Source organism: Pungitius pungitius, chromosome 5 (genome assembly GCF_949316345.1).
Source record: "Pungitius pungitius chromosome 5, fPunPun2.1, whole genome shotgun sequence".
Lineage (NCBI taxonomy): Eukaryota > Metazoa > Chordata > Actinopteri > Perciformes > Gasterosteidae > Pungitius > Pungitius pungitius.
In genome coordinates, this window is record NC_084904.1 from 297,260 (window position 1) to 317,647 (window position 20,388).

A 20,388-nucleotide genomic window follows, 5' to 3' on the forward strand; every position below is an offset into this window, starting at 1 on the left:
ACTGAAGTCCCCCCACCCCTGAATCTGGCTTCAAGACTAAACGGGCTGTGTGTTTAAGGAGTTCTGTTGTGGGCTCAGCGGTTGATGAGCTTCAGACGCACGGCCCCATTTCTCCAGCCCCACGTTCACTTCCACAGTCACTGGTTCCACTGGGACGGAGTCAGAGTTGTCTGTGTGGACATCTCCTCCCCGCCTTCCCTTGCCTTTGCCTACATGAAAGATCACAAAGGTCAGACTGAGAAGGAGTTTACTGACTAAATACTTGAAATCACTTTCTTCAGTACTTTAAACCACACTGGACAAAAATATTAACGATATGCTTATTTATTTTTTTTACCCCTTTTTGCATTAGCTGAGACTTTTTCATTGCACACAAGCCTTTGTTAGTAGTGCAAAGATAATCCATCCACCTGACTGATGGGGTACATCAAGATGCTGATTTAAAAGCATCATTAATATTCCTGCATGTGCCCAGAGTCACTAAAGGCAGGACATTTAGGAAGTCTAATGCCGAGGCTCGAGATGTTTCATTTTTTGGTTGCACTAAAACACACTAAATAAAAAGGGGCAGAGTGAGATAGGTTGTCTTCACTCAGTAATTCTTTGATATTCCATTGAGGTGGCTTATAGTAGGAAGATTTATCATCTGGACCCCACCTGGTAAGACGGATGGATTCGCTCCACAACGTAAAGTAACTTGGACAGGTATGTAGATGTTTTAGGTATTCATAGTTATACATAACATATTATATAAGATATATGCAGAGTATTCATTCCTTCCTCCCCGTTAGAAAAGCCATGTGTTCAGATAATTACCTTTGGAAGCAGTTGTTTTCTTCTGTTTGGTACCACTGTCTCCTCTCTGCTTTGACTCCTTGTCCTTCTTGTCCTCTTTGATTTTCTTTCCCAGATCCTAGAGAAGAATGAAAAACATCTCTGGTTCAATGGAACTATTCAAGGCTTGTTCTATAGCTGCTGTGCATGTGATCCTGCCTCTTCAGGTGTTTGTGCAGCGTCCTCCTCAGTCTCAGGGTGCAGAGCCCCAAGGTCACAGAGGACATTGACCTTTTGTCCTCCTGTGACCAGGCTTTGAAGGCAGATGTGGACAGAACCTAGTTTTCTTCTGATGGGGGCGTCCTGGACCATCTCGGGTAAACATTTTTTCTTTTTGTCTTTGGTGGATCCAGATTTGATTGGAGACTGAGGAAGATTCCACAAAGTATTGGGTTCATTTGATCTGTTTGAATAGACTTGGTTCTTCCACAGAGCTGATGTGACATGTGCTGGTTCTTTAAGCAGCTAGTGAAGGTTCTAATGTGTTCTGCTCTTCACAAATCCCCTCAACTTGATAACAGATTTATTAACTAACATCTGACAATGACTCTAAAGTTTGTTTTCGGTAGGAATTAAATGATGAACTCACTTCTTTGCCTTTTCCGCTCTTCTCTTTGACAGGGCGGCTGGGTTTGGCCAACAGGACGTCTTCAGAGGCCGCGGGCCATGACTGGACCTAAAATGTAAAATGGCGGAATGAGTCCCCTACACATTTGGCATTTAACATTTCTCCATTCAAACCATATTTACTTGACCTTTTCCTCCACTATTGTAAGACATAATCCTCCATTCAAGAACCTCTTCAAGCCTCCCAGATCAGTCACAATGTACGTTTGTGTGTGACTGAAGTCCATGCATCCTGACCACATGAGCTTTGATGTGCTGTGTTCTGACACTGTAGAAGAATCACAATCATACACAAGCGAAAGTTTGGCTCAAACACGTGGAAGCAGAAAAACCCACGAAGAAATGTCAGTCAGGCTTTTGACGAGTCCGAGATGACAAGGCCAAAAAGATCAGTCAACAGAGGTGAATCCAAGCATCACACCTACATCAGCTCTAGTGGGCTTTGGGTGCGTTTGCCTGTAGGAATGAAACGTGTTATTATTACCATATGCGATGTGGTGGCAGGTTTCCTCTGGATCCACCAGTAAGTCTCCCGTGTTTAGTTTGGATGATTCTGTCCCACTATGTCTGTGCGGTTGTAGGTCAGCGTCACTGAAGCACTGTGCTGCATCAGGTTTAGAATCCCTGTCTGAGTTCTGGTAACAACACCACCAGAAACATCTGATTCAAATCAAAGCTTCTGCACTTGTTAACTCTACATCTCAGCCAATGTTTTATGTTTCTTTTAATATTAGATTGCCAACATAAAGCACTTATGAAACTGATGAGAACAAAAGGCACATGTTGAACATGCTTGTGTTGTTATGGTGCTTACAGTGTATACAATGACAACATTTGAATCTAATTGTATAATAAGAAGAAAATGTAATTTCTGGCCAGTGTTGGACATGAAAAGAGAAGAGCTGCTGGAAGGATACGTCACCGGGTCACCAGCCTGATGACTAAGGAACTCATATGTGATGAAATAGCTGTAGCTGACAACAGGGAAGTCTGAAAGGTTTTCATCCACTCTCATCACTGGGTGTGGGATTCCCCGCATCCTGCCCACACTCACTGTGCAGGAGGCCCAGCCCACTGCCACGTCTGTACACACGGAGAAAACACAAAAAAGATGCAGTATTTGGAAATTCAAAAGAAACAAAAGCCTCCGATTCACTTTTCTACGACGTACTGTTCTTGGCAAAGCCCCTAAAGTGGTGTCTCTCCTCGGGGGAGATCCACGATGTGTCCAGGCAAGAGAGTCCTGGCAGACTGTCCACGGTGAAGCCCGGGTAGGAGGGAGCCAGAGTGAACGGGTTCCCCTCCAGCACCAGAGTCCTGAGGGAGGGCAGCGTGCTCAAGGCTCTCAGCAGGGCCTGCTGGTCCTCAAACTCACAAAGACCCAGGTCCAGACCCACCAGCTGTGGCCTGAGGTCAGAGACAACAGCGACGTGCAGCTCATTGAACAACTTAGAAAAACGAATTATTCATTGGAATTATCAATAAATAAATATTATATATTATTATATTATTATAAATATTATATATTATTATATTATCTATTACGCTTAAATTGATAAACATAAGGAACAATTTCCAGGTACCCCCCCCCCCCATTAATTTAATTTAGATCATTTAGAACTATACATATTATTTCGTAGTTGTTTGTATTTAATCTATGAGGTCCATGTGTGCCTCGCAGCTTTAACACACCACACAGTGGGTGTAACTGTGTAAAAGTGTGAACTCACGCTGCTTCTACTGGAGGAATTTCTAGAAGTTGTGATTATTTAAGATTGCATTGAAATATTTTCCACCCTACAGCATCAACTGCTGCAGCCACTGGGTCGTCGCCACGTTCAGTGTAGCCTCGTGGGTGTGAACACTGAGGAGCTGACCCACTTCCATCACATCAGGATGTGTGTGTGAACTACACATAGTGATGGGATGTTTCCCTGCTTTCACCTTGCAAGCAACAACTAAAATACACGAGAATACGTAGGTTCTTGTTGAAGCTGGTGTTGGTTCAGCTGAATGTAACCCAGGAACTTCGGTGTCGGTGAGTGTTCCTACCAGTGTCTTCCTGTAAGATGATGGAGGTCTTGGTGTGAACCCAGGCGGTTTGAGCTGAGGCTCAGGTACTGTAGGCAGGGAGGGGGGCAGGTGGTGAGACTGTCTAGAGCAGACAGCCGGTTGGCACGTACGTCCAAAATCTGGAAAAACACACAATTAAAATGAGTAAAACCAAAAGTTGATCACCTGCAGATGAAAACACGGATCTTTGAGTTAAAACAGTTAGTTGTGTTGCACTGCTGCAGCTCAACCTGTGCTTTTGTATAAAGGCCCTTTAATGAAAAGCTGTTGCACAGCAAACTGACCTTCAAAGAGCTGGGGAGGTTTTCTGCACAGATTTGTGAGATGTGATTGTCACTCAGCACCAATTCTTCCAGCTTTGAGAACTTTAACAGGCCGTCGTCGATGGCTGAGACCTTAACGCCACACGGACAAGTTCAGTTCAGGTTCAGCTTTTACAAAAAGCTTTTACTGACATTGCTCTTGTGTTTTAAACAAGATCAGGAGGGGGGTTGGGATTATTTTAACTATTTTAACGACACTGCACAAGAACAATGGTTGAATCAATTTTGAAGTACAACTCACACTCTTGTCCACAATGCGAAGTGTTGTAAAGTAATTGTAGATCAGGTCTTGGTGCAGGGGTTCGGGAGTGAGTACTGCAAGCTGTCTCAGAGCCAGAGCTTGAGGGCTCCATGATCCATCATGGCGCCATGGGGAGTGAGGGCAGCTCAGCAGATCCAGGAGGGCGTCCGTGTCTTCGGTCTCTGCTCCCTCTGTTCGGCCTTCGGTCCTCCTCTGAGAACATAATCACTCTGTTTATGAATATCTAAATTAGGGCCGGGACTCGATTAAAAATATGAATAATTAATTAGAGGCTTTGTAATTAATTAATCAAAATTAATCGCATTTTAATTGCATAAATATTTGACCTGAGAACAGTGAGAAGTCATTTTTTTCACATGGATTTTTATTTTTGTTCAACCAATTCCAGCAGACAAGTGTGTTGTGTTGTGGATTCCAGCCTGAGAATCTATGAGAATTGAGGTTGGATTCAAAAGCATCAACAGGTGTGTGGTGGAACAGTGCAGGGAGATAGCAGGAGGGCTGAAGTGTGGAGGATCCTCAGTTCAAACCTGCTCTCTCAGAAGGAGGGTTTGGTTGCAGTCGGGGCTTCAAACTGAAACAGTTTTGAGGTTTAGTAAACAATCCCAAGGTCTAATATGAGAAACGGACACAATGAGGCATGTGCTTGAATAGCACAAGGGAACAACTGAAGGGCAGCAGGCTCCAACCTGCTGTCTGAGGTTGTGGGTTCATGCCCCTTCATGCAGACATCACTTCTGCTTTGAAAGAGTTTTGAGCTTAGAGTAGCAGTCTCAAGGTTAAATACGAGAAACAAAAATTTAATTTGTGCATGGTGAGGTAGTGCAGCGCAAGAGCAGAGGAGCTACTGTCCTTAGGTTGTGTGTTCAAGCCCAGTCTTGGGTTTGAGCCTTTGGCTTTACTTCAGGTTTGAGTAGCAATCTCAAGGTTAAATACAACAAACAAAGGGTTGGTCAATGTCTGGTGAAGTAGCACAGTGGAAGAGCTGCTGACATAAGCCCCCGCACTGCACTTAAAGGTTGTGGGTTCAAGCCCAGATGTGCATATAGCATTTAAAAAGAGTTTTGAGGTTTAGCTCACATGCTCAAGGTTAAATACAACAAACAAAGGGTTGGTTACTGTGTGGTGAAGTAGCACAGGGGAAGAGCTGCTGACATAAGCCCCTGCACTGCACTTGAAGGTTGTGGGTTCAAGCCCACATGTGGAAATAGTATTAAAGAGAGTTTTAAAGTTTAACTCACATTCTCAAGGTTAAATAGGAGAATCAAAGTTGCCAAATTGTGACCAGGACTGGTAGTGTAGGGGTGAGTGCAGGGTGCCAAAAGCCTCTGTGCGCACCGCCAGTGGGTTCAAATCCCACCCGCCAAGTCTTGAGCGCACTACCGCGGAGGTAGTAGTGGGGGCATTGTCCCCACTGGTTGTTTCAGAGAAGTGGACCCTAGGGGTTATGCAGAAACACAAGGCGCGTTCACTTGAGTTATGATGGCATTGTCAAGAATGATGAAGAATCTTTGAATGATGATGAATTAACTAAATTTGATGTTAATTGCTTTGCTTTTAGCACTTATTAGCCATGCTAATGCAGGGTTCCACCTTTTTGACGGGAGAGAAGGCAGGATGAGTCAGTAAAGATGAGCAGATGTGTCTCATTCAGTGGTCACACTGACATGAAACTTATTACAGCCTCTGAGGGCATTTTTCAAGACAATCACATGTTTGTCTACTTCAGGGCATCCTGTGGACAACCTTAAACTGACAGTCTGGCACAGGGTGTAGATTTGTTTACCCTTTTTAGTGCATCCACCCTCCAATTCTCTGTTACATTCAAATTCAACTCACTTGTGCCTTTACCAATGCTGTCTGAAGTCATGGACGCTAGTTGGTGCTCCAGTATAATCGGTCCGCCGAAACTCATCTAGTGAGAAACGTTCCGCGGTGCAAAAAATAAGTGTAAAAATGTTTAATGTGTTATTTTTAGTGTAATTAATTAATCTTAATTCACATTGTAATTAATTAATTGTAATTAACACGCTAAAGTCCCGGCCCTAATCTAAATCTAAGCTGCTGTTTGCAGTGAGGTGAGTGCTTAAAACCACTCAATAGACCACAAGATAGCCGAGAAAATGTTGCGACCCATTCAAAGTCAAAAGAACTCACCCAGGTGCCATGTCCAACAGGAAAGTCCTTCAGACAAAGGCGCTGAATCTGCTTCTCCAACACAGCAGAGAGCTTGTTTGAGCTCATGTCTTTCAACAGTTGTTACTCTTTAGAACGTTGAATAGATTTCTGAGTGACACGCAAGGTACGGTTTGTAATAATACGCCAGGGAACGCCACCCCGGTATTTGTTTGTCAGTTGCTAGGCAACAGCTAGGTCTCACTCAAGGATCTCATTGAGAATTCAAATGAAATGTTTGTGCAAGTAAAGCAAATAAAACTTGATATAACCTTGTTTAAGAATGAGAATTGTTTAGACAAACATTACATTGCTAATATGCTGATGTTTATCCGGTATACACTACAATTGATCATCTTTTTTTAGCATGTTGAAAGGCTAATATTTATTAACCAAATATCCACTCGATCACAAATCTCCCCTTCTATTTCCAGCTCCAAATGAGTTCTGTGTAACTTCATCTAACAATCCCATTAGAATTCTCCTTGTTGAACAGTGTGAGCTCCCATTAAAGCTTAAAATAACAACAAGCTGAGAACCAAACCTCAAGTGAGGTTGAAGAAAATATCCATATGTGTGGTTCTAATATATCCTATACATTAATCTCTTAAATGACTCCAAGCTGAATCTATAGACCTAATAAATACAAGGAGTAATTACCATGAAGGGTGTTATCCACAGTTAGAATGTGTCAGACATAGGACTCGTGTTACTGCTAAATTAATGATCAAAGAAGGTATATTTTGAACAATACAATAAGTGAATAATCGCAGATGTAAACTAGTCAACAGTCAATCCGCAAAAAATGTGTTTTGTTAAAAATATGCTTCTGCGTTTTTAGAGAAACGCATGGACACGCAGACGCAGCAGCCCCTTTCGCCTCTTCAACCCCTCTTGCGTGCTTGCGTGTGTCGACCCATTTTTCTAAAATCATATTAACGCAAATTAACCCTAAAATTGCATGAAATAATGAATGAAATTAAAAGCATTAATATATATGTAATAAAGAAGATAAATAGATAGTTATATATAATTCAATCTATGGTTTAAATACAAGTATTCTGCCACTTCTGCGTCTCCTTAAACTGTCTCTCTGCTCACTGAAGCATCACAATACGTGGACAATAAATATCAGAGCCAAGAGCAGCGAGTGTAGTCAACTAACTGCTGCTAACACATCCCGTAGGACTAGGATTATTTATTTATATCCGTTAATCAACTTTTCTCCTCTTGTTACCCTGGTAACCGCTGTCATTACAGACGGTTACTTACTGTGAAAATCTACGTACTTCCGGTTTAGCGGAAAAATCACAAAAAGTAATTAACGGAGTAAAAAGTTGTCAGTTGGTCTCGTTTTTTGGTTCTAAACGAAGAACAAAAAACAACTGCCCATTTCCGTTATCTCGTTATTGAATAAAAACGAAAAACGAGAAACGAGTGTTTTCGTTTTCTGTTTTTTACGGTAAAAGGGACGATGAAGAGGTACACGGACCTGCACGGAGCACCCCGCCCCCCTACGCCTCTGATTGGTTTGTTTCAGGGTTCTCAGCCAATCTTACCAACGATGGCAGCGAGTTTTACCCAATCAGGGGCGAATAGGACGAGATTTCGAAGAATTTGGGTGGGATTATTTGCATATTAGACTGATATTGAGGTTGACTGTGATTGTAGCTTTGGAATCCATTGTAATAAATTATCTTGTTTTTATATTCAGTGTTTTCCTAGAAACGGTTGCACACATACCCTACCTCACTGTAGGACATTTTGGTCACACATCAATGACATGATGACATGTACAACAAAAGGTTGCATACTTTCCAGGTTAATTTTTGAAAAAAAGGGAACCCCCAGAAGTGACATCCTGAGCCTGTATGACTTTTCCACTTGTATGACTTGTTCACTGACAGCCAATGCGCAAGGGAAAATATTAAGATGTTGATCTTTATCTCAGAAATCCCAATAAAAGTAATGCTCGATAGATAGATGGATCATAGAAACTGTCCCATCAGAGAACCTGCAGCTGAACAAGGCCTCCTACTGTCATGCATTCCTGTACTGGTAAGAATTATTGAAAAGTGACACAATATTTCAAACCAGGTCCTACAATCTAAACTTCGCCGTTGCTCAACCACTGTGTGTGTTTGATTAGATCTAATTAATCTCTACTCTTCCTTGTCACTGCTGCAGTCATCATTTTGGTGTGCCTGCTCGGTGCAGAAGCAGCGCCTGCACTGCGAAAGGGGGTAAAAAGAGGTGCCTTGAATGCTGGTGTTGAGAGCCTCAGGAATGATATAAAGACCATTCTGGGCCACCTGGTAAGCTTTTATCGATTACTTATTTATTTTTGAAAAACACCGATGTTATTTCTGGGCGATTAGGTTACTTGCTGATAATATTGGGTTAGTTGTGCTGGGTGTTACTCACTGAGACACATCCACGCACGGTACTGAGCGAGTCTCTCTCCTGCAGGATGTACCTGGACAGCTTCCAAACATCTCCTGCCTCTCCCTGAACTACACAGACCTCGATGTGCCGGACCAGGAGCTCCTCACTGGTACACATCTCTCCACCTTCCGCTGTTACATGCTGAAGATGTCCGAGCTGACCTCGGACCTGTTCCACAAGCTGAGGGACGCAATCCAGGGCCTTTCTTCTCTCGAGCTGTATGTGAGAGCGCAGCCGATCAACCAGGACTGCACCCTGCCCCCCTTACAGCAGGACATGAACTTCAATGTCAAATGTATGCTGAAGCTTCTGGACCACCATCTCAGCAGAGCAACCTGTTTTTAGATTGATCTTCTTAGTATGATGCATTTTTTGAAAGTTACACAGCTTTTAATCACTAGAATATTTTTGTAATACAGTTTTATGTGGACGAGAAACCTGTTCAGGATGTTACTGCATAGTTGTTGTTATGATCAGTATCTGATAAGTAAGAAGTATGACAATAAACTACATTTATTCTAAAATGAACCAAGTTGAGATTTTCATTTTTGTTCATTTTTATTGCGAGTCTAAATCATTTAAGGCATCTTAAAACTCGCTGCATGAACTTTGGAAGTTAAACAAAAAAACACTCAGATGCAGAACAAAATATCTTTACATCTTAAAACAAATGATGAACTGATCCAATCTGCAACTATAAACTGTACATTATCATCAGGTACAAACCCCCCCCTCACAGAAAAAGCTACAAGTTGGAAATCCAACCTGGTATTACAAACATATTTAAATCCAAGACGGAGCAGGAAATAAACAAATAAAAGGATCACACAAGCTACGGTGCCACATTGGGACTTCGGGTCATTAGGCCTAATTGATCATCACTGTAATGTGTTGAATGCTTTTCAGGTGTAATGTAAATTGAGTAGTCTACATCAACATGTAAATTATTTCTAATTTACAAAATCAACTTAAAACAATCTGCAATTCGCAATAAAACACTAAAAAAGCTGCAGGGTATCAACAATAATCAATGTGGTGCCATTGTAAACCGGGTTTAGAATCAACGTCTACAGCGCAGTGACGATGAGAGAGCAACACTGATCGAGCCTGCAGATACTGAGTAAGAGCACTTTGACTTTAAGGCTGATCCACAGACATGCTCACTAAATCTGCACATTGTCTACTTCTCAAAGCAGTCAATAGGCACTCTGTCAAATATGGCTTCAGTAACTCGGTTTCCCTGTGCTGTACCTTTCCACAAGACATACTCATAATGTCCGTCATTAACACACCTTTTCAATTAGTGTATTTAGGAGTGTAGAAAACAACAGGCTGTACCCTTATACAGACATGTTTTCCTGCTGTAATGAAGCCTGACTTGATTTGTTCATAGCTGAATTGTACAAAATGCCACTGACCAGCACATCCCTGAGTGACAATCGTGGAACAGGAAGACGCCTGCAACTGCTGTGCCTCTATCCAAGAACCTGAAAAACTGTGAATACACTGAAGTATTTAATAGATCTGCACTGCTGTTTCCATTGTACTCCCTATGAGGGCTGTAAATAACGTCTCTCCATTGTTGTGACCCATTTGTGTAACATGTTTTTAAGACAATTGCTTTCTGGTACAATTTACTGTTGCACTTACTGGAACTCGGCAGAGCAAGAAAAGTAGTGAGAAGGTTGTTCAGGGCGTCAGGGGGAACCCGTCAGGGAACCACTATTGTCGACGCTCTAATAAACATTTACCTGAGTAAATTGAAAAAGACAATTATGGTGTCAGCTTTCTTGTGATGATCAATCACAGAGCCCACGGGTCACCGGGTGTCAGACGAACCTTGACCTCATGATGTGAAACCTTTGGTTTCAGAGCTTCCAAAACGCCCAAAACTATGCAGCCAACCAGTTCTGAAATAATCCCACATTCAAGTCATGCTGTTTTTTTACATAAAAGAATTATGCTATCCATTCACTTTTTACAACTGTGTAAATAAAATGAACAATCACGCAAAAACATACTTCCCTTTTCAAAACAACATTGTGTTTTTATATTATAAAACGGATTCAAATTTAAATATATTGTTCAAACAGGCAAACAACAAGTGTTCAGAAGCCCTTTCACTTGAAGCTTGTGATTGACTCATTGCCTCTGAGAGCAGGGCCACCCGTCGGCCTGTGTGACGGCCTGTGTGGCTTCATCAGGCAGCAGGGACGGATCACTGAGGATGGACGTGGTGGTGCTCAGCTGACGGAGGGTCCTCAGCACCACTGAAAAAAAACAAGAAACCGCATTTTAATAAAAGCATAACTGTCAAACGGCTTTTTGAAGCTAATTATCAAGCGATGTATCCTTCAAGAGTGCTGAACCGTTGGATTCACAGAAACATCCTGTGTGTCATTCTACAAATAGTGACTCTAAAAAAAACTCGTTGCATCATTAAATCTATGAAGACAAAACACGTAGTGAGCAAACTGAACAAGGTGGAGCGATAAGCTTCTTAACAGTTTACCATGCCTCCAACCAGCTGAAACTGTGACTTCAATGATCTTTTGACGTCATCTTTCTTGTCAGACCCACCAGCTGTCATGGTAAAATCCGACCAAGTCAGGAACAAAGGCGTATTATTTTTAAGTGGGAGGTAAAAAAAAAAAAAAAGATAAAGCTGAGAAAGTGTGACACATGAAGATGGACAATTTAAACGCATTATTGCGTCATTAAATATGAGTATATGCACTGTTGAATTTGTCTCATATGATGGTTGCTTGATAACGGAAACAGAGATAGTGATTAATATGAAGTATCAAACCGCAACGGAGTGGTTTTACTTTTACCACAGTGGTGATCGAACACTTGAGACTGGAAGGAAGTCCCTACTGGGCCGCAAATGATCCAAAACTACTGATAGGGCGTTGTTGGGTAGAAGAAATAGCGCTTTACTCACTGGGTCGGAGCGCTGGGAGAGAACAGTGACGATCGAGCCATTGCAATGTGGTCTGACAGAGCTCTGCCCTGCTCGTAGTCGACACCATCCCATTAAAAGACTCAAAGAGAGGCTTGATAATGATGCTGAACTAGAATGAATGAAGGAGTCAAGGATCAGTCAGACTGCAGAAGGAGACAAAAGCATTTCAGAGTTCTAACATGATCACCTTCAGACGTGACCAATTTATGCATCAATCACAGGGTGCTTAACCCCAACAGGGCAGAACTAACACACCCGTAATGCCTCAACATGGTAGATAACCACAGAGAAATTCTCCTTTTAAATACAATGTCATTTTGTAAAACAATAACTGTAAATTTGTTTAAAAAAAGATGTATGGAGCAAACCGTCCCAAAGCTCCTTTATTGAAGGATACAATCCAGAACTTCCAGTTCTGAAGAGTGCGATTCTTTACATATTCATCGAACTTCTCCTGCATGTGGTCCAAGCGGTTTCTCCTCACAGGGACTCCTGTTGCAGGCAACTGTTCCTGGAACGAGCTGAGACGGAACCAGTGGAGAATGAATGTGCTGTGTGTAAATATCAGGAGAGGCGTGGCGTGACAAGCAGTGGTCAGAACCTCATCCACATCCTCCTGCTCATTACGTTTTTTAAACATACCCGATGGCGGTGTTGATCTCCTCGATCTCCTCTCGGAGCATCTTGACCTCCTCCAGCACTTGCTGTCTCTCCTGCTGGAGCTTCCAAATGTGATCCACAGTCTTCTGCAACGTGACTGCGTTACTCATCTAAAAGGCACAAAGCAAATTCATATGGTAGGAAAGAAATCCACATATATATATATATATATATGAATCCATTGTGGATGTTGTGTGAAGTTTAATGACCACACAGACTTACATTTGATTGTGACTTTAAGGTCGGAACCATATTGCAGAGTGTTTTAAAGCCAATGTTTATGTTTGATCGCCTCTTTTGCTCTGCAGATATGTATGTTGTCCTCCGGCTCTGTTCCAAAACAGCAGTGGAAATATTACAACAGTGTTACTGTGTCTTCAGGAATCTTTAGCATTGGAGTGGATGGCTTACATGCTTTAACATAACATGTCATTTTATTGATTCATTACAAAAAATGAAGCCTGTAGAGGCCAATATGTCATTTAAATAATGACATCCTCAAAAAATGTTTCAAAACACACAAAGCAAACCATTTAACATAAAAGATGAAAAAGACACAGACCTGATTTTGTTCATTCTTTACCAGCGGTGTAATGCTGCTGCTGATCAGTGACTGGGGACTAGAAACTTGATCTAAGCCATGCGGTGATCCTTGACCTGATCCCGGCTGACTGTGACCTGAAAAAGCAAAAACAAGTTAACAAGCGGAGAGCTTTCAGCTACGATGTCGTACCCGAGCCGACGCTCACCGACAGCAGAGGCCGCTTTCTGACTTCTGCGGCTGGAAGATTTCTCTTTGGGGACAATCGGCAGAGGAGACTTCTGTGTCTGAGGTAAGACGTGAAATCCAGGAGTCTGAGACACATGGAAAGAAAACAAAAAGGGCTTCAAAATGTCATTCTATGACCTTGTAACCGATCACATGTTTTAAGACAACACTGGTGAATTATGCACATCACAGAGAAACAAACAATGAAATGTAGTTTTGTGACTTTCTATTGGAAACTCAACAACGTAAGGACCCACTGTTTGGTAAGATCTGTAAACATACCCCTCCAAGTTGAGAAGGAGTGATGACCACTCCAGTGTTATGGACCACGTCTGCTTTTAGAGGCGATGGTGTAACGATCACAGCACTGGTGTGACCTTGGAAAGGGGTTGCTGGGATGAAAACAAGAAATTAGTATTATGCCAAAACGCATAGATAGATAGAATTTCCTCTGCCTTTTTCATCTTCCATTGGTTAGGACAACATTGCATTTAATATCTTGAAATTTACTTTACAAAGCGGCAGCCTAAAGGCTCAGTGGTTTGCTTTAGGAAAGGCTTGAGCGCTCTCTGGTGGGGATTAAGTTTATGTACCAGCTCCACATACAGATCAACAACCTGAGACCCCAAGACCAGAAAGAACAAACCTGTGCGGAGGAGGATGGAGGAGGGGAGGGTGTTCGCGGGGGCAATCCTTTGCACGGGGCGGTTTTTGGTGGCGCTGGGTGAGTAAAAGGGGCGTGGCAGGGCAAACGTCTGCGGGTGTTGGACAGGCGTGGCAGGTAATGGAGCCATGGGCTGAAGTGGAGAAGGAGGAGGCTGTGTGGATATGGAGCCGTAGCCGGAGGCATGGCTGAAGGTGGATGCCGTGTCGCTGGGTTTGACAGCGGGGGTCTTGTGGGTAATCACAGGTGGTTCTACAGCCTCATCCTGAGCTGAGGCGTCGTCCAAGGGCGACGGAACCATGGAGGCTGCCGACGCCGAGTCCTGACCTGGATGACACTGGGACAGAGGATCATGGGATAACGGCGGACGGACTGAGGGACTTGCTGCTTGATCACTGGGCGCCACATGCCCTGGAAACAGAGGTAGGTAGTTCTGTTCATATGCTGCAGCACCACCACCACCCTCTGTTGGACTGGCCATGGGAGAGGGGAGGGGCAGGTGGCCAGGAGGGGAGATGTTGTCGCTTGTGAGCATGGAGGACATTAAGAGGGCCTGGCAAAGGTTAAAGGGAAAGGAACAAACATTGATTAAGCTTAACTTTGAAAGTCCTGACCATCTAGCAGCAAAGACAGCGTAACTTTTTATACTAGACAATGTCCCTTTTTGTTGAGTTGGGAGGGAAGGGAGAGGAGACTGTAATAGAATTATGGAAAAGTTCAATTTAATTTTCTTTCAATTTAAAAAAGAATAAGCTAAATTGCAATGGTTAATGTCTGAAAAGGACCTATGCAGAATTTATCGACTCCACAGAGAACATAACAAAAGCTTCTAAATGCACTACAGACTGAAACAGAAGACAAATATTTTCTTACCTTCTATAACTTTTGAGCAATACTATTTTAATAAGATTTAGTAATATTATGTTAAAATAACTAGAAAATAGTGGCGTAAATCCTCAGGAAAAGTAACCCACTCCTTGAAGAAAGGCACCTGGGGGGGTGTGTTGGACGTGTGCCTTGCGTTTGTTTACCTGTGACTGTGAGCTGCTGCTGGGTTGAAGGGTGACAGGTGGTGCAGTGGGTGAAACAGAGGGGAAGGCGGGCTGACGGAGGCTGTGAAATAAGTCTGGAACAAGAGTCTCTATGTTAGCTGGAGGTTAGTAACATCCCACTATCTCTGGTGTTAAGCAAAGCCCACTGCTTTGGGTGAGCTAGTAGCACATGTGCGCCTGATTCCTACCAGGAGTGAACTAGTAGGTGAGTGCAGCACTACTGCAGCGACGGCTGGTGCCTTACGCCTCCCTACCTTGCAGCGGGTCAAAAGAGTCCATGAAGTCCAGGTTGGGTTGTAAAGGGATGAGTCCTGGTTGGATCATGTCTGCGTTCCCTGCATGTGCTGTTGGAGGTGAAGAGGAGGGGGAGAAGGCCGGTGGCACCGATTCCCCAATCAATGTCTTAATGACCTATTGATTCCACAAAGTAGATGATCAATATGCTCACCAATCTCCCGTGGGTTAGGCCAGGCTATGGGCTGGTGCGAGGCCAACGTGGAGAACAACGTGTCTGAAAACTCAGACATCAGAACATCCATATCAAAGAGGGGGTCCATCTCCATGGGGGCGGGGGTTTCGTTGTGCCGCCGAGGCAGCCGGCGCACGGCAGTGTCCTCGTCCTGATAAGAGGAGACACGCAGCATGTCTGGAGAGACTTCCCCGAACAGCAGTAGCTGCTCCTCAGGTCCCTTTATGAGCGTTAGAAATGCAAGCAGCAGGCGAGTTAATGACACACAAGCATGCAGCCACCATGGACGACTCTGACCTGACTAACAACACTTTATGCACAAGTCTGAAATGAATCCCCATATCTGTATATGGACATACGTTTAAGTATGTGACTAATATATATTTAGATATTATTTGCAGAGTATATATGATCTATTACAAAGCATTTAAGTGTGGAAGGGTGACTAGTTTAGTGAGTTATTTATACAAATATTAACATCTGGTTAATTTTCACAGTACAAATGGTAATGACGACAGTTCATCCAAGTTACAACAGCACTTTGGTGGGTTAAGCATGATGCAGTTTTTTATACCTTAAGCAAGCTTGAGAGGTCATCATCCTTATGCTTTTGTAACTATAAAAGAGAATGTGAGTGCTCCATTAGATAAACATTATATTTTAGAAACAATAAAACAAAAAAAGACAGCTTTGAACAAAAGTTCATTCATGATAACTGGACAATACAATACCCTTTTTTTAAAGTATGTTCTCCACTTGTGGTACTCTCTGATAACGATTTCAATTCGTCTTTTCCAGCATATCCCATCCATGGCAGAACCCTGCGGAGGAAAGACGGAGACGATCCATCCCAAAGAAAGCACGTGACAAAGGAAACTCAAAACTCAATGACAAGCAAATGCTTGAGAGACCGGACTTAAAATCATACTCGTGATATGTTTTAGAAACAAAGTCCCCATTGCTGTTTGGACACTTGGTGTCTGCCTTTACCTCTGCAGAGCGCTGGATGTTCCATACTACGTCCATACTGCCATCCAGGGGAGTTGCAAAGTGGCAAACCGGATTCTCCCTTTTCTCCACATCTGTGGGCAGAACAACCACCTTAACGACATGCTCCGTTCAATTCCCAATGCAATGAAAGATAAATGAACATATGTTGCAGCAATATCTCCTTACAGTGGACAAATAATGGCCGTAGCCCAGCTTGTAACTGAAGAAAAGCTTGACCCAGTTTGTGTTTATTTTTGGGATACGCGAGAGACGCTATCGATCACTGTCACACAACGACTCGTGGTACGTAAACACATCGATAGTCCTGCCGACGGCCTGCTGCTTATCTTGGGAGTCGTGAAAAACAGAACACAGTTCCATACTGTAAAAGTTTAGGAATCTACCGATGATGCTTCTGGAGTAGGACGATAGAGCATCAATAACGGCTGGTGCCATCATTGATCATGAAAAGGGCAACGTGTGCTCAAATGTAGATGAATCAAGTCACTTGAATGCTGTAACAAATGTTCTACACTCCAAAAGAAAGAGGAAGTCATACACTGCATATACCAGGCCCTCCAAATAGCGTTGTTGAGGCGGATCTTGTCTCTCCAAAGCAGTTTGAGACCTCTGAAGTTCTTCCATTTGGGAGACACCAAATTACCACTGAAAAGACAAGAAGGTATACAGTGATGAAATCTCACCAGACCTTCTGTGAAACAAATACAACGGCTTCACAAGTAGATTGCTGTGTGCTGAAAAGTCTTCTTAAGAAAAGGCAAAACAAACAAGCAGGAATCTGACAAGTTCAAGTCAGAATTATATTTACAAGGCTGACGGGAGACAAGCAATAAACAGGGAGGAAAGAGACACGTGTGTCTGTGTGCCACTGGAGCTTTTGTGCGTTTTGATTAAATTAAATCAAATACTTTTCTTACATTGCCGTGTATCTTTTATTCCAGTATTTTATACCAGTCTCACCTGACCTTGTTTTAAATATATATTATCTTGGCTCTTTAACATCGGTTTTGTCTCCATGCTTTCACTTTGTTTCAAGATGTTTTTTGGAAAGAACTTTGAATTCGCTGAAATGGCTAAATACAAGAATAGGTTTAACTAGTAACTGAGTATGCATTAAACTTTAAAAATGTTTCTCAAATGACAGGTTTTTGATTCACTTTTTAACAGGACCGGAGAGAGTGACTCATAGAAAACCTTCCTGTCTGCTTTGATAAGGAAGTGGCAATTCCTCTATGAGAAAGTGAGTTCACAATTTCCTTCTTCCCGGCCTTTTATGATGTCGTTTGTGTGCTTACTCAGTTTTAACAAGTAGGTAAGCACTCCCGCTCCAAGCAATAGAATGACGAATGAATGACAGCAGCAGAACAGTAAGTGCGGCCGGTGCTTTGCAGGCCTATAGATAGTCCTCCCGGTGAATCCAGGAACGTGCCATTCGGATCCTCTGAGCAGCTGGCTCTCCACCAGCGCTACAGTAACACGACTGTAAACAGAACCAAGAGCAGCCGAGGCTCTGCAGGAGCAACTCCGCTGAGTTTCTGAATCCAGCAGGAAATATTGTTAGTACCCACAGCTGTCAAGCACGTGCCCAGAAATAAGGGTACAGACAAAATACGTGATGGTAGACAGTCGGAGAGTCCAGTTATTACATTTGGGCCAATAAAACGATTGGAGGGGCTTATTGACTTGATACAGTCAGGCAACAGCTGCAGATACTGATGCCGTTGACTCATTGATTGCTGTCAGGCTCTGTTGTTGATTTGAAATATTATTATTATTATTTAAATGAACAACTCTGCACCGTCTTCAATGTCATAAAGTCTCAGTAGAATACCACAAATCAGTACATTTCCCAAAGTACAAGTTTACATTGTTTTGAATTTAACTAGTGTTTTCTTTTTTACTTTTAATGCTCGGGAAGAACGCATCATCAAATTCTGAGATTACAGAAATAGCAAATAGGTCATTTTATTTTTGACAAGGGCTTAATCCACAAATTCCACCACATAAAGTTCTATTTTCACACCCCAAGAAACATTTTACGAACGTCTAAATGTATCTTGTGACCTTTGAGAGGGAGTGTAAACACCTGGATGGGAACATTTGTACCAATATTAAGCCAGGATGAATCGAGAAAACACTGCAAATGCGTTATTACCCGTCATCAGTCATTGGGGAGGGGTTTAAGCAGATTTGGGGGGGCAATTGTAATTGGTTCTTTTAACTAGAATTATGGTGAGTGAGAGTGAGTGGAGGGTTTTTATTATTTTGAATAGGTGAAGAGTAAAAGAAGACCTAATTTCTTCCCCTAAATGACCAGTGGTCAAGCAGGAAGTAACACGAAGAGAAGCCTCGTGACAGCAGGATCTCATGCTTGACTTTTCTTATCTGCACAGGACTACGGTCAGCTAAGGTGGGGCAATACATGACAGCGCACCGTCACGTTTCCACGTGAATCCAGGGAGGCGAGATGCGTTGCAACAACAACAACAACAACATACCTGTACGCGAGAGTCATGCACTCAAAAAGTTTGGTCAGTGAAGCATCTATGGAGAGATGTGACATCCTCGCGTTGCCAAATCGATAGGTGCGACAGGTCTGCTCGTTGACAGTATCGAAGTCATAGCCTTTCTTCGGAGGGTGCTCGATATGCGGCGATGACACCATGAAGTGTCCGCTGTGGATGATCTGAGACTCCAGCTTGTCCAGCCGCTTCAGGGCCATCAGGTGGGTCTCCGAGTCCGAGTCGTCGTCCTGCTCCGTCTTTATCCTCGAGGGTGGGCGACGATACGTCTGCCGTGAATTGGTCTCTCTCGCAGCCATGTCGGTAACTCGGTAACCGGGGGACAAATAGCTAATGTTAGCCAGCAAGCTAGGACAAAAAAAAACCTCGCTTTCATCGGGCTCGCAGAGAATACGCGGCTGTAGCGGCCTCTTGGTTAAAGTTTGTCAACTTGGCGCCGTGTAGAGGTCCCGGTTCACTCATGTTTTAAGTTGTAGGCAATTTATAGCGCAAGTGAACTTGTTGACTTGTAAGACAGCGTTAGTGGACGTAGCTGGGAGTTGCGGCGACCAGCTGACCAAAAAAAAAGCAGCTTGCGGACTGTTTTCTGCCCGGAGCAGGAAGTTCCAGTCTGTGAGAGCTTCTGATTGGTCCGTCAGAGCCCCGCCCACAGAGGAACGCAACGGATACAGGTGTTACACCGAAATCTGTGACCCCTCAGAAACTGTGACCGCAGTGGGCGCTGTTTCACATCGTCTGCTCGTGCGTGTTAGACATGGGAGGGCGAAGAAGAGCGCCTACGCAAACGGCGTAAACGTTAATACATTACGTCCATGGATGAAAGCATCATATTGTAGTGTTAAGAAAAGAAAGAACAAAATATTTAATGGACCAGCACATTGGCTAAGTTGTCAGAATGTGTGACCCCACTGTAACTGCTTAATAAAGAAGTTAAACTTCAAAATATTGTTTGGGGTTGTTATTTCATCTCTTCACATTACTCTGGACACATATTTTCTTATTTGGAGTCTTCACAGAGCCAGTAGCTCAGAGGTCACCGTATCTGACAACTAGCAGCCGTCAGAATGTGTGACCCCACTTTAGCGTAGGCGCCCATTGGCGCTCTTATGTTTACGCCGTTTGCGTAGGCGCTCTTCTTTGCCCACGCACGAGCAGACGATGTGAAACAGCGCCCTCTGCGGTCACAGTTTCGGAGGGGTCACAGATTTCGGTGTAACACCTGATTCTTCCGTTGACTCATTCCGCAGAAATATGCTGTTACCAGTTTGTAGAGTTGTTACTTAAAACACTTTTTCTGAAAATGTGACGAAATAATGTATCGATGTATTGTTATTATTTTATTTATAAATAAAAACATTTAAATTTATTTGTTTTAAATTTTAGCCTTTTGGCCCCTCCCTGTAATAAAGCCTATCTCCGAGGCTCGTCTTTTTGTTAGATTGAGTTTAAAGGCTGTTTTGTATGAATGTGATTTGTTTCATGGTAGGAGACGAATTCTAATCCTTTACATATGCTGTACCACAAAAACTCCGTAGGA

General features: G+C 43.0%; 2 protein-coding genes across 4 annotated transcripts; both read right to left on the bottom strand.

Moving 5' to 3' along the window:
• Positions 1 to 7: 7 nt before the first annotated feature.
• On the bottom strand, positions 8 to 6,641 carry LOC119224795 (leucine-rich repeat-containing protein 43-like). Of its 2 annotated transcripts, XM_037482148.2 has the most exons (12): positions 6,277 to 6,641; positions 4,099 to 4,311; positions 3,819 to 3,929; positions 3,514 to 3,653; positions 2,633 to 2,868; positions 2,384 to 2,544; positions 1,946 to 2,096; positions 1,590 to 1,729; positions 1,424 to 1,510; positions 994 to 1,200; positions 817 to 913; positions 8 to 209 (listed from the first exon to the last, which is right to left on the bottom strand). In XM_037482148.2, the coding sequence occupies exons 1-12, from the start codon at positions 6,361 to 6,363 to the stop codon at positions 37 to 39; spliced, it is 1,803 nt and encodes a 600-aa protein (XP_037338045.2). In that variant the 5' UTR covers positions 6,364 to 6,641; the 3' UTR covers positions 8 to 36. The 2 variants fall into 2 exon arrangements, with proteins under 2 accessions (XP_037338045.2, XP_062418125.1); XM_062562141.1 differs by lacking the exon at positions 994 to 1,200.
• A 2,687-nt stretch (positions 6,642 to 9,328) lies between these two features.
• Positions 9,329 to 19,444, bottom strand: mlxip (MLX interacting protein). Of its 2 annotated transcripts, none has more exons than XM_037482146.2 (17): positions 18,828 to 19,444; positions 16,868 to 16,974; positions 16,309 to 16,400; positions 16,050 to 16,139; positions 15,893 to 15,934; positions 15,298 to 15,469; positions 15,104 to 15,193; positions 14,829 to 14,923; positions 13,780 to 14,350; positions 13,416 to 13,525; positions 13,114 to 13,219; positions 12,927 to 13,042; positions 12,587 to 12,694; positions 12,347 to 12,474; positions 12,102 to 12,225; positions 11,684 to 11,813; positions 9,329 to 11,009 (listed from the first exon to the last, which is right to left on the bottom strand). In XM_037482146.2, the coding sequence occupies exons 1-17, from the start codon at positions 19,148 to 19,150 to the stop codon at positions 10,882 to 10,884; spliced, it is 2,532 nt and encodes an 843-aa protein (XP_037338043.2). In that variant the 5' UTR covers positions 19,151 to 19,444; the 3' UTR covers positions 9,329 to 10,881. The 2 variants fall into 2 exon arrangements, with proteins under 2 accessions (XP_037338043.2, XP_037338042.2); XM_037482145.2 differs by having other exon boundaries at positions 9,330 to 11,009; positions 15,298 to 15,538.
• Positions 19,445 to 20,388: the final 944 nt, after the last annotated feature.